Source organism: Labrus bergylta, chromosome 21 (assembly GCF_963930695.1).
Source record: "Labrus bergylta chromosome 21, fLabBer1.1, whole genome shotgun sequence".
Classification (NCBI taxonomy): Eukaryota; Metazoa; Chordata; class Actinopteri; order Labriformes; family Labridae; genus Labrus; species Labrus bergylta.
In genome coordinates this window covers 17,104,079-17,118,889 of record NC_089215.1, presented here as the reverse complement: position 1 = coordinate 17,118,889, position 14,811 = coordinate 17,104,079, and the positions used below count along the sequence as shown (strand labels likewise).

At 40.1% G+C, this 14,811-nt stretch overlaps 1 protein-coding gene across 4 annotated transcripts in view; it reads left to right on the top strand.

Moving 5' to 3' along the window:
• The window catches only part of LOC109988579 (RNA binding protein fox-1 homolog 3), a 542,301-nt gene extending 532,608 nt beyond the window's left edge, over positions 1-9,693 (top strand). For all 4 annotated transcript variants that reach the window (XM_065949245.1, XM_065949247.1, XM_065949244.1 and 1 more), the window contains one exon: positions 4,338-9,693. In XM_065949245.1, coding sequence (XP_065805317.1) covers positions 4,338-4,340 — 3 coding nt within the window. In that variant the 3' untranslated portion in view covers positions 4,341-9,693. The remainder of the gene's footprint in view (positions 1-4,337) is intronic.
• Positions 9,694-14,811: the final 5,118 nt, after the last annotated feature.

Sequence of the window (14,811 nt, the reverse complement as noted above, 5' to 3'; positions counted from 1 at the left end):
TATTTGACTCTGGAATTTTCTGTCCCTTGTTTTCCCACCTGTTTTTCTCCAACACCTGACAGAAATGGCTCGGACAATAAAGCCAGACGTATATACCCATCAGCCAATACATAGTCAAAACTAGGCTGTCAAAAAAAATCTAAGTCTACTTGTACATGTTTGTCCCAATATGAAACTTAAGAACATGTCATGTATAATATTGCTCAGTGTAAACATGTTGTCATTATTTAGTTTGTCCAGCAATGTGTGCCTCCATTCGTTTTTCAATTTCTACATGTAAAATAAAGGGTTCATAAGGTGTAATAAAAATAGTTACAATAGTAATAATAACTTAGTTACAGTTGTGCTTTACGAGTATTCATTATATTAGGCTCGTAATACTTGTCACAAGGGTTGGCCCACTCCAGTGGCCACCACAAAATCCTAAACTATTGGCTATTTGCCTTGTCAGAGTTGTTGGGCCCTGTGTAAAAAAACTAAAAAAAAAGGATCCAAACGCTTTTTTCGACTCGCTGCCAGACGATTCTTTGGATTTCCATTTGGCATGTTTACTTGTGAATTGGTTGAAATTTCGTCTTTGAATATACGTCTTCTTTTTAAGTCCATAAAGAATCAAGCAAAGATGATTTAATGCTGCCAATGTGTTAATTTGTACGTGGGAATATAACATAATTTAGATACTTACATTTAGTGCCCGATCAATTAATCAGCCATATCAAGTGACTATCGGTTTCGGCTAATTTTATTGCAGATATGCACCGATATAGCAAGAGTTATTCACCATTCAAAAAGCATTTAATTTGAGTATCGATTACACTAGAAGTTATTTTTCACCAGCAGAGGGCGCTATATGGATTACAACAACCATCATCACTCTCCAGAGTGTCGAACGATGACACACGTACATGAAGAGTTACTTTCCAATTGAGTGACCACCTTGTCTTCCAATCCTTATACTGTATATCTTTGCCACAAGTGTTTGATAACTGCATTTGAGGGATTAACACAATAAATGTGTAAATCTTTATCTATTTCCACAGATCGAACATATTTCTAAGAACGATATCGGCCAATTTATCAAATTGTTTTTCTCCCCAATATCAATATCAGTATTGGCCCAAAAAACCCATATCAGTCAGGCCCTTCTTACATTATAGAAGTTACAGTGGAAATGAAGATAGAAATTGGTGTGTGTGCACTTCACACTTGAGGTTGTCCCTGCATAACTCAATGCCCCACATGGGCCATCCCACTCAAAAAGCCTGGCTGCTCCACTGTCCCTTGATTCCAGTAGTTGTTGTTGTTTATGATGGTGAGAACATTTTCAACAAGTTCCTTCTTTCTTAAGTTATTTTCTCCACTGCCTTCCATTTCTATACATAAACATAAATGCTCAGTGTTGGTCTTTGAGTCTGTTTGTGTTGTAACTGACTGTGGCTCCAGTAGAAAGCCACACAGACTTTCCTCTGTGGGATTGTGGGTGACAGAGCCAGAGTCAAAAGACTTATGAACAGAGCGGGCCTCTACTATCAAAGGAGCCACAAGGGAGCCAATTTAAAGGCCACATATTTTTCATAGAGCCATAGTAGGAGTCATCACAGTACTGTTCCAGGGTTTAGGGGCAGATATGAGAAGAAGGGCACAAGCAATCTCCAGAGTCCTTTTTCATGTCTGTTCTCTAGACTCTCTCCCCCCCCCCCCCCCCCCTTTTTTTTTTTCCAATCGACAGCTTTTAAAATGTGTGTTTTCATTTTGTTTTTCAGTCTTGGGTTTAGACGTTAAGGGGTTTTTTAGAGATAAATGTTTTATATGAAAAAAATAACCAAATATATGATGTGTAGTTCTAGTTTAAATGTGATGTGTGTGATTTTTTTCTTGTTTTTCTATATATGATCTGGTATTGTATGTAATTATTTGAAAAACAGTTTAATTAATTGATAATTTGCCAAGTTCTGGACTTCTTCCTCTTTTCAGTTTTTTTCTGTATTTAACTTTCTCATTTATTCGAAATGTTCTCACATGCCACAGCTGCTTAATATGTAAGAGGCAGCAAATTTGTGCAATGCAAAGAAAATCAGTGAATGTACCACTGATGCATTTTGATTTATTGTCTCTACTTCAAATATATATCATACTGAACTGTTAATCCTCAGATTTGTATATACTAACATATACTTATACAATATAATTTGGGACACCTGTCATGTTTATACTTGTCTCTTCTTGTCTCCTTTTTCCTGCTTACAAAATAAGCTGAGCTGAGTTTTGAAACATGACTGATGATGCTGCTTCATCTTTCACCTCTTAACTTCTCTCTATCTCAGTCATTCTTCTCTCTTCGGGAGGTTAGAACAGACAAGGTGATTTCTAATGTGAAGGAAGAGAAAGAAGTCTTGGCCAAGATGTCCTTTATCGCTAATTCCAGTATCAGTTGGATACAACTGAAGAGCCACAAAGTTAGCCATAGCTCCTGGCGCCTATATTGTCATCAGACTTAAAGCCAATTGGCTTTAAGATTAAAGCCTACCAAGAGACTTTAAACGTTAGTCGAGTCTAGAGATAATCTGCAACAAGATTGTTTGGTCAAACTTTGTCAGTAGACGATAGCTAAAAGTTTTCAAGTTTTCTGTGAGACTGGTGCGTTGTCCGTCCTTTGTCTCTGAGCCCAATTATTGGTCAAAACTACTCAGACTATAAACAACAACCAGTACGCTTCCAACAGAATTATTTCCCTTGCCTACCAGTTGTTCAATTTATGGAGACAGGTTGCCAGAGATGGGTAAAATGGGGGAAGGGGGTTTTCAGGGTTGCAGTGTGGCAAGAACTTCTAAAGCCATTTACGTCTGCAGGAGGTGTTTGCCTCAAGTGATTAACGAACTTGTCAGCCCAGCTTAGCTCTCAGCTAGACTCTCCTCTACATCCACTAAAGACCCAGCCCTCTACACTCAAAACTTCTTTTCCCCTCATCTCGCCTTCCTTTCTTCTCCCTCAGAGGCTAAATTCTCACAGCGACCCTGATATGAAAATTTATCTGGGAGGGAGCCGAGTTGAGACAAGAGGATGCTGTTATTAGCTGTGATTGGCGACTCAGTGGTGTAGCAGGTTCTGTCTCTCTCCCTTTGTCTCTCTTTGGAGGGGCGGGACAGAACAACTACAAAGCTATGCTGAATTAAAGTCAGCTTCTTCTGTTCTCGCCTCTGAAGATTCAACCTCCCTCAGACACACACTCACTCTTGATTTTCGATTTTTGAAAGTAAACTTCATCCTTATATGAGCGTTTCCAGGTTGAGGGCATCTCACAAACATCTTGGCAATATTTAAGCAAAAGACGAATGGACCTTGCTGATAAAACTATCTTGCTCAGAAGGCAGCAGCTAGGCTAAGTCTACTGATCTTGCCAATAAAACGCTCTAGTAACTGAGTGACAAACCAACCTAGAAACTGACTGACTTCAGACTAGGCTTGCACTGGTTGGTCAAGTTGGTTGCTCGCTAATGCTCACTTATTTCCAGCCCCAGAAGCTAATGGCTAGCCTTGCCTGTAGCTTATTAAGTGGGTTGCAGTTCTTGGGATTCTATTTACCATCATTGGAAGCTGGTGTTCAGGATCCTTCTTGTTTGTTGACGCGGATAACTAGTCACCAGCTTTAAAAGTTCAAAAGTTTTATGCCCAGGCCAAGCAAGTAGCAAATCAAGTAGGTTGCTAGTTAGTATCTTGCTTGTATCAGAAGCTAATACAAGATCGGCCAGAAGACGAGGTGGCAAGCCATGGTGTTTCTTGCCTCAAATATAGCCAAACCAGTAGCCACTTCCTTGGTGTGCTTGCCTTAGTTACATGTGTTTGTATCAAATATACAGCAGAAGTCTACAGCAAAACCAATGGATGGCTGATTTAGTCCTGCTGCTGCTAGCCTCAGAAGCTAATGTCTCGCTAAAACTGTATAGCCAAGGAAGAAAGTTACAAGTTTGGTCATGTGAGTTTCTGCCTTGGTCAAATTAATATTCTGCTTTTTACTTCCCATTGATGGACTCTCAGTTACCAGCTCCAGTTTATCATTGGTAAGAAGAGCTGCTGGCTTTGACATGGATAATGCCTTCTGCTTACTTCAAATCATTTTGTCTCTTAACCAGAACTGAATAAAATATCAGCAACAAATCAGCCAAAATGTCTGAGTCAAAAATATGCTGTTTGTTAAAATTGGTAAAACATGCCCATTGTGATGTTATTATCTTTACCGTGCCATTATGTGTATTTCTGAACACTGTACAGGAGAAAATACAGCAATGTAGATGAATGTTTGATTCACACTGACGTGCTTGTTTTTTTCTTTTTTTTAGTAAATACAAGAAAGACTAGAGGGATGAGTACAGATGGACATCAACTTTAAAAAAAGAGAAGAACAACGTGGACACAGAAGGATGCTTAAAAAAACAACTATAACAACGAGCAGATTTGTAAAGGAGCCCGGCCTTCTATCAGGAATGAAACATAGGATCTGACGAATGGATGGACGATGTTTGTGGACCTGCTCTGAGTCGGGGCCTGAACCGTTGAGCCTGTAGTCCAGGGGAAGGGGAGCCTGCTGGCTCTGACCCCTGAAAAACAAGCCTTGCTGAGCGTAAGAGACCAATTAGAGAGGTCACCATAAAACATTTTATTTTTGTAAACTTTTTTAAGTTTATGATTTCCAAAAAGAGCAAACACTAATGTACCTATATACATATGATATATTATATGTGTGTAATATAGTAAGTATGTATACAAAAAAAAAAAGAAACTTGGGTATAAATGTTGTTTTTGCAATTTGGAAGACGGAGGTGAGGTATGGAGATACCAGCTTCCCCCCGTCTTCTGATTGCACCCCTCAACCTTTGCCCCTCTATGGTGCAGGGGTTTTGGGGTGGGTGTGGACTTGGTGTATGTATGTGTGTGCAGTGAGGGATGTTGGGGGGGGGGGGGGTAGCCGTTCCAGCAGACATGTCACTATGTGATTCTTAAGGAAACATGGTGTATTCTTTAGATAGACAAAAGCTTTTTCAGCCTGTCTTCCACTAACAAACTGCAGTAGTGTAGTTGTGTTTTGTTCGTTTTGTCTGCATTTTGTTGATTCCAAAAATTAAGCATAGAAATATTTAAGTGTCACTACATGGGTCTGTGCAAATGGAGATAAGAAAGAGGCCCAGCTGGAGCAGTAGGTCATGTCTGCTGGAGGCCTGGTGGCCCCTGACATCACGACCAAACATGTCATTGTAGTGTTGTGGTTAGAGGTGGCTGTGCTGTGTAGTAAACTGCTTTTGTACATCGTGTTGGGTGGGGGTAAGGGTGGGTTTAACAGGCAGTCTGAGAGGGGTTGTACAAATTAGAAACATGGGAGCTGTCTGCTTTCGGAGCGTCGCGCGAAACTCCTTCCATCCATCTTCCCTCGACTTCCACCACCAGGGAGGGAGACACGGTGGGATAGAGGGGAAAAAAAAGCCCCATGTGAAGTCTTTAAAAAGTGTCACAAAAGGTTTCCTAAGAGTCTCTTTAAAAACTTTCTATTTATATGGATCTCTACTTTAGTGACATCCTTCTATATTTAAACGTTGTACTAATTACATGCTGTCAGGCATGGTGGGAGAGTCCGTTGTAGCCATTTACTAATGTTGTATTTATTGTATTACCAGTAAGAAGAAAAAAACATTTATATATGAATATAGATATATCTATTTGTGATCTGCAACTCTTGGACATAAGTTTGCCTTTGATTTCCAACTTTCATGCAGGATTCAATGCACTGTCGATGTATGATGAGGTTTCTACTTGTGTGATGTTTAATTCCGTTGACATTCGTTTGGTTTCCTTTCGGTTCAGCTACTGAATGTAAAACTTTTTAGGTAGATGTTGTTGTTTTCTATATACTGAAAAAAAAAACAGTATTCTGTAAATTATATACATGTGTAAATGATATAGCAAAAATGTTTCTGATAATATGCTGGACTTCTATTATTCTTCTTCTTCTGCTGACCCAGACAGACGGTAATGCCATGGCCAGAAAAAAAGGGCAAGTAAGGGGGAATAAAGTAGAAGTAAAGATGGTAGGGGAAGCGTTTAAAGGGAACACCAGTGCCCTGCAGCCAGTGTGGGAGCCAGTTAGAGAGACAGAAATGTGTAATCATTACAGGATCAGTTGGAATTTTTCCGCAGCCAGGCTTTTCAAATTTGATAAGAACAAGGAAACGGGGAGCAGCCTGTCCATGTGTGCCAGAGAAAGACAAGATGGAGGAAGGAAAGATAAGAGGATTTTTTTTTTTTTTTTTTTTTTTAAATATTGATTTTTCTTCCTCCGTCTCTTCTCTCTCTCTCTCTCTTTCGGTCTTTGTCCCACACCCCTCTTGGATCTTAGCGTTTTAACGGTGCTGTGGGTGAGTGCAATGTGGGGGGTGAAAAAGACGAGGCGGATGAAAAAAAGGGGGGAATACAAGGGATTGGATGCACTCTCCTTATAGGCACATGAGGAGAATGAAATAACGGAAACAACCAGTGGTTTCATCAAGATATTGACAGTACATTCTTAAGGGAACATGCTTTCATTTACATCTGTATATTTTTGCTAATGCAAGCCAGTTTGGCAGACTCATTATGTTACATGTGTATTTCACTCTTTTTTTAAAAAGCGCCGTCAAAATCTTCTGTCTGAGAATTGGCTCAAACAAGGATCTTTTTTTAAAGATATTTGGCGTCTTACAAAGCTTGCAAACTGTTTAGCTGCTGTCAGAGGTCAGTTTAAGTTACTCTAATACTTAAATACCTCTGGTATGTTGTGTTTCCATTATTTTGTCCGCCTCCTGTAGACCTGATGTGAAGTGAATTATAAAAGTGGGGAAAGTTGAACATTCTTCTCCTCCTCGTCTTTTTCTCTGTCTCTCTCTTCTATATGTCAGTGAGGATTTCAGATTTTTGGGGGGGTTTTTTCGGTCAAAAAATTCTGTGAAAGAATATGTTGATTCCTCCAGTGTGGCTCCATTGGGCTCCCTCACAGAGTGCGTGTAGCACAGTGGACAAAGTGACTGGTTCATAGAGTACCTGGCTGTGTCTCTGGATGGACTCCTCAAAGCTTCTTCAAAGACTACACGGGTGTGTGCGGGTTCATCTGGTGGAGTGACTGTTTTGAAAAAAAAAAAGAAGAAGCCTGTCCACCACCATCCCAAAGCAGGCGAGTGCTGATCTGTGTAACTGGGATAAAATGACTCAGAAGAAAAAGAGACTGGGACTTTACAGAAAACAAACACACACACAAAAAAAAAAAAAAAAACCTACTGAAAAACAACTAACGATGTCAATCTTAGCGGAGATCCAGGTATCCTCAGATCTCTGCTTCTCATTCTGAACTTTTCTGTTCTTCCTGCTGTTGGTTCAACAATTGTGTCCTGTTTACACGTACTGTAAATGCTGTCCATTCATTAGCAGTTGGAGAGATCAAAAACAAGGGTGCGAAGCAGCTTTCATTTTAGCGCTGGATTTCTCTGTGGCTCAGTACTGTAACCCTGAGAAATCTATCCTGTTCAAGCTAGCATGTCCTTCTCTGCCTTTAGCCCTTAGTCCCTCCATCCTTTTCCCCCTCCAGACCCCGCCCTCCGCCCTTTAGGAAAACATCTGCTCCACAGTGCACATACTATACAAACAATCCTTGAGCTTCCTACCAAAACCTGTATGGGTCTTCTGCAAAACTTTCCCTATATTTCAGTATAATGTGAATACCTCAGATGCAAGCCCTTAAGCAGCTATTATCCTCTGAAACCTCCTGGCAAACAGACCTCGCCACACCCCCCACTCCTCTCCAACAACCACGCCTACCTCCCCTTGCCCGCTGACCTCCACCTTTAAAGGCCACGGTATACTTTCTGCAGAGACACAGGCAGGTTTGCCTAAAGGACATGTACAAATTCTTACCATGAGAATTGTACAGAGCCAAGAAGGAAAAAAAAACAGATTTACAAAAAACTTGTATTTTTCCACTGAGGGCTCAGTGAAAGTAAATGAACTATACACAACTTAACAGTATGAACAAGTATTTTGTTCATGTAGGCCTATATATAAAACAATGTAAGAGCATTCTAGCTGGGATTGGCAAAGCTAAATTTGAGCATCATTCATTTAGCATTTCCAAAATACATCAATGTTAAAAAAAGAAGATGTATGAAGTTCAGCTCAAATATCATAAATACTGAAGCATCACCAGTCAAGTTAAAATCACAGTAAACAACATTTAAAGCTACTGCAGGTGTATTTTTTCATTGGTTATAAAACAAACTGAAATTTATATAAATTTCTCTTTATGGAACTACAAAAGCAAACCAGACCATCAGTAACAAGATTGACTATTCCTATACACTTATTTTGAATGTGGGTAAACGCCAACAAGGTGGTAGGCGTCAGACAAACTGATAAACCCCAGGCTGCAGGTTTTCTCCACAGCAAAGATTTGCAGTGAGTGATACATTTGACTGTTAAAAGAAAGTAGGAGGAAAAACACATCCCATCAGAAGAGATAAGATATGTCTGTTTGTCTAGAGAGGGCGCCGTAATCGACACAATCCAAACGTTTCTCACAGTAGCTTTAAGTTTCAGAACATATGTCAGTTATGTGACATGCATTCATTTATCATGTCATTGCAAATCAATGTGCTTATCAACCCAAACCACAAGTTTGTCAAACATAACCGAGTAGTTCTGCTGCCTGAATTGACCAAACCTTGACCCATTACCCTCCTGTCTATTATTGATGAGACACATTTCTTGCCTGCTCTTCATCTTGTTGTGTTTCGTAAGGGTAACCAAAACATCTTAATTAAGAAAAGGAACATATCTCTCTATATATATATATATTTGCACACAGATAATTAACCCCAGCACAGAGGACATCACCTTCCACCATGAATACCATGAAACCATAACTAGTTCAAAGCGTGTTATCGAGTCCCGCTACACTTTAAACTTTAATACCGCGAGTCAATATTCAAAGAAGTTCGTAATAATACAGAAATAATGCTTTATCTTGTGACAAATTCTGCTCTTATTCAGGCTATTTCACGTTTGCTGTAAGTATACTGTTGCCTTCCCACACCTTCGTCACTCCCCTTCCCAACAACCACCCAGTCCTATGCAGATCCCCAAAGCACAAAGGTTTGAATGGTGACTAGAGAGTAAACTAGAAAGAAGACGATGAATTTCCTTCCATTCTGTTTCTATTTGTCCGTCTGTTTTATCTGTTTGAGGCTTCAATGTGCTTTTGTATTTCTTATGTACAGATCCTCCCTTTCTCTCTGTAAACAGCAGAATCTTGTATAACTGTATATTAGACCAACAAAAAAAAAATACTTTTCATGTGTGGCTGTGGCTTTACTTGACCTGTGCAATCCAGACAGTTTTCTGTTCTGCACCTGTACCTACTGGGTTTGGTTGTTTTTTTAGTTTTTTTTAATTTTGGTTTCTTTTTCCTGGTTTGATTTCTGTATGCTCCCAATGTGCTTCAAAGAAACAATACTATTTATAACAGATACTGGTACATTATTATCACAGTTATTATTACAGTTATTAATACCATGATTAATATGAATAAAAACATTTCTTTCCTCAGTAAGTTCCCTGTTAATGCAGTTAAAGTGATATCACGCATCATCTGCAGAAATAAATCTATTCATGCACACATAACAGAGTGATGGATTTTTAATAGTGTTTTTTTTTTCCCCTAAAGAAAACGAGCCTGAACGTATGCACAAGGTATTGTTTTTGGATTGTTTTCAAATCTGTTTCAATCCTTCGACCAAAACATAACACAAATTAAATTGTAATTTACTATAATGAAATTTTAAGGCAGGGTTGATAATTTTCTCCAGATACTCTTTTTAAGATTTTGGATTAAATTGTCTTTAGGTCCTGACAGAAATTAATAACGAAATGTTGCCTCTATTCATTGTTGCTTGTCTTTTCTAATGGCCCGCTCCTGATTCTTTCCTCCCTCATTAGCTAAACATCATACTTTCAAGAAAACAATTGTATATCTTTCAGTAAATAACCCTTTTTGGAGTTCTGGTTTGATTGAAAAGACTCCTCAATTAAAGTGAACGAGTGACCAGCGAAGGTTGGCAGCACGACTGGTGGGCTTGTCAGTAATTCAGAACTTTCACCGTAGGCTAAGATCTCAACTACCGTACTGTAGCTACAAGAAGTGAAAGATCCACAACGTGAAAACAGATGGGACTAAAAGAGCGACAGCTGCATAGAAATAGCACGTGATAGACGTTGCTGAGCGGAGGAAATCATCACACAGGTACAGTTTGAACCTTTTTTCTCTCAGAGACCCCAAAAACAGAATTAATACCGCTTCCTTACTGTAGGTGTTTGTGGTGTCTCCCAGCATGCTCTTTGATACACAGATAAATAGCTCCTTCTAGTGGTATGCTGACTCTTTTCTTCACCTTCTTTGGATGAGTTAACAGCTACCAAATGTTTGGGGTCCACATCAACTTCAGCTTCAACACCATTATTTAAACATTGCTTCAAATGAGCCCCTTAATTAAGCCCCTCTTTGTAAATACGTGAACTTTTAGGAGTATCAGGCCGACCAAACAAACTCAGAATACGCTGCAGGCCTATGGATGTTCGAGGACCAATGCTTTGATCAGTTCAACCACACAGCTGCTGGAAAAGAGCTGAACTTCTGCGTCAGTCTGTAAAAGCCAGTGTCTGTAAACGGTGGATCGCTGATGTGGAGACAGCAGAAAGGATGCAGAGACTTTACAAAGGAGGTAAGGGAACTTAAATTTAAGAAGATATTGTTTTTATTGTCTTGTTAAGATACAAAAGGTGCCAATTATCATCTCTCAGACACACATGGAAGCAACTCTTTTATTCATATCTAACAAGTGGTTTCATGTAGGCAAAGAAATATGTGGTTAAAGCAACAAATAGAAACAAAAAGAGTCCGTTAAAAATGGACTCATTCATTTGTTACTTTTCCTCTCACTAGGACCTCCAACCCCTGTAACCTGGGTTCAAGTCTTGTATTGTTTGTCCAAACTACCTCCCTGACAACAGTTTCTCTGGGCGTCTACTGCAGTGCTATAGATTTGTTTATGATAAAGCTGCTGTAGGTGCATATGTGTACCCCTTTTTGCACAGGCACTGTAACAAAGCTAAGCCTACCCGCTTTGACTTTTACACATTACCAAACAACACGTTATAATTGCTGTCCAGTGTAATTTAACTTGGCGTTACTGTGTTTTTGGAAGCAAAATCTGACCTTTTGATGACAGCCTATAACAGCCAATGAGAGCCTTTGGTAAAAGGATGTGCCTGCCCCATTGCCTGCGGTCACAAATAGTCTTCCAGGTGTTGAATATGAACTGGAAGAGAGCTCATGTGTCAGCATCATCAGCCGTGATTCTGGGGTCTGTTGGGGCAGAGTCAAAAATTCACAGAGGGCCCCTCCAGACAGCGTTCATCACCATGAACGTCAGTGGTTTTGTTAAACATAATCTCACAACAACAAAAACAATTTGGAATGTAAACATTTTTTTATTTCTAAAATTAAAATACTGTATTTATCTTCAAACTAAAGAAGAACAAAGGTCACTAAAAAAACCCGACCGATTAATCGGCCAGCTGATAATATCGTCCAATATTAGCTTATCAATTCACTTTTGGTATCGGCTAATTTTATAGCAAATATGCACTGACATTACTCGATTTATTGGCTAGTTAAATAGCATTTAATTTGAGTATCATTGAATTAAACTAAACAGCAAAGTGTGCTATATTGATTAAAACAAGCGTTACAACTCAACACAATAAATGTTTATATCTATATCCATCTATCTCTACGTATCCAACATAGATCTAAGAACGGTATCGGCCGATATATCAGTATCAATGGCCCAAAAATCCCATATTGGTCGAACACCATAAGAAACCCAGACAAAGACATCAACTTTTCAAAACAGGAGGTAAACCAGTGGATGTTGTTATGGCAGCTACATCTATTAAACTTGAAAACACCATTAAACTGTGTCTGCTTTTGAATCTCACTACTTGAAATCTGATGCCTGGTCTTTTCCCCTAGGCTTTGGCCATTTACGTTTCGACAATCAATACAACTTTTTCTCCCTGCAGGGCGACTCTGCTACCACAAATATTTGTAGAGCTCAAAGTCCCATCTGCATAATGACAGATGATTAAACCATGATGAAGGCTGACTCACTCACCGTCCCTTTTAGCCTTCATTTAATGATCTGATCAAAGGTGCATTTTATGTACAGCACAGCCTGTGATAGTGTTCATCAGAGGCCAGGCTTAATGTGGCCTCCTATAAACACATACACACACAGTGAATAGCTTAAACTCTACCAGCCTGGCGCTCTCAGCCTTACCAAGTACACCATAAATGCCAGAGGAAGAGAGAGAGGGATGATGGGACACTAATAGCCATTTGTCTTCCATCTCCTTAGGGAGACAAGACGGAGTGCTGTTGTCCGTCTCCTCCACATCATTTACCTAAACAAAACAAATGCCTCATCGATCCCACGTCCCACCTCACATCCCCCCTGTTCTCTTTACACCACAGTAACCAGGAAACACACAACACACACGCTGCATTGACACACAGGAAGAGAGAAAAAAAACAGTCAGGCACACCTCATAGCATTGATCCTCCTCCGCTGCACTTCGTCAAACCCTTTCCATTGTGTACTAAACAATCTCCGCTGTCGCCACCGTCCAAGACAATAGATTTCGCTGTTTTAGCAGCTTTCTCTGTCCTCAGTGGGGCTTTGGTGGTCTCACCTCACAGGAAATGGAGGCAGGGACCACTCAGACCATCACAGAGTTACTGATTAGAGGTGTCTGTTCAGGTAATGGCCCTCTCCTGAAGGGGCAGACATGGAAAGTAATACTCTTATAACTCTGTTTACTATTTTCACCTTAAATGTTTACAGGATATGCTACTCGGATGTTTATGGACATGATCTCCCTCCACACCCAGAAACAGCTGATTCTAGGCTGGTCACACCAGCCTCATATTGGAAATCCTCATCAATCCAGCATGGCAAAAAAAAAAAATCATTCTCAAAGGCTGGAAATAAGAGACATCCCTCAGCTATGGAGCTTGGCTTAAGGAGTTCTCTAGTACCTCATATCTGGAGAAATTCCGATATGAGAATTTAGGGGAAACGATACGGCTACCCTTCCTTCACTACGTCACAGCTCTGAGAGGACAGACATGACACCTCAATTCCTTTCAATTTGAGTTAAATAAACTCCTCCAAAAATGTTTGGAAACGTTTTGTTCGGTCACTTATTTCGTTTTATCGGTCCCTTATTTCGCCCCTTTAATAATGTAGCGTAGTGTTAGTTCAGGCAGGCCACGGAGTCACGCTCTGTTATCATGACAGAGTTTCAGTAAGAGCTGATCTCACGCAGCCGCATCAGCTGATGGCCGGCTGATTCGCTTCGAAGCATCTTATTGGCCAAATAGTACATATGCCGCCTTATTTAAACTGCTCTAGCCTGCCTACTTTTGCTGCTCCCTCTGCAAGCTGCATTTTCAATCCTCCTCCTCCCCACCGCCTCCTTTTCTGCTATTCTGACTTAATCAATGTTATGCTTGTCATTGATGCTTGCTCTGTGGAGTTTGCTGCTTATCTCCCTGCCTATAGCTTTCCGTATATGCACGGGAAGGGCAGGAATGTGTGCTGTTCCTGACTAATGCTTTCCAAGTAAACGCGTGCAGTAAACGGGCAGTGAGAGCCCTCACAGAGCTATATCGCCAAATATAAATAATTTCATCAAAGTATTCTTTTGACAAAGTGGTCCTGATTGAAATACTTATTGGTGCTGTATTATATGTTGTTGGAAAGCCTGATTAGTCACCTTCAAAACAATGTTTAACTTGTAAGGATTGTGCATTCGTGGAATGCCAAAAATCCCCTGCAATATTCACTCTCGTTTTGAGTTGCTTGGTGTATTGGGTGGATTGCACTCTTCCACAACAATACGGAAAAAACAACACATAGTGGCCATTTTTAAACTTTATTTATGTTATACTGTCAGGGACCTCAGTAGCATGTGGAAGATCCATACGCAGCCACAACAGCTTGGCACCTCCTCCTCATGCTGGTCACCAGCCTGGTCGCATTTTGCTGTGGGATCCCATTCCTTCAACGAGTTGTTGAAGGTCAACCACCACCAAGCTGATCCCACAAGTGCTGTCAATCAGGTGCCAGTCATACACCTGTAACTGGCACACACCTGGCAGCAATTGAAACTGAAAACAGGAGTTTAATACCAATACCAACCAGTTCTTTTCCCTGAGAGCTGGCCAATCAGAACGTAGGCAGAGGCTGAAATTATGTTTTTTAATTAAGGAGTTATTTGGAGCTGCAAATCATGCCTATTGGTTTCCAGCTGACGACATGAAAAGTGAAAATGATTTTATATTTTTGAATATTTTGTCGCTTCTGAAAAAGTTATACATAAAATGTATTTAAAAATATACAGGATATTTCATAATTTCGGCTGTAGTCTGCAAATACTCTTTCACATGCAAGGATGCAGACACACACTTACACACACACACACACACACACACACACACACACACGCACACACACACACACACACACACACACACACACACACACACACACACACGCACACACACACACAGCGTTGTGTTATTATTATGTCCAAGGACTTTGCTCTGACTACGAACCACTAATTGACTTTCCTTTAACATAGACTGTTTTTATGAACGGGGCTTTGCAAGCATGACGT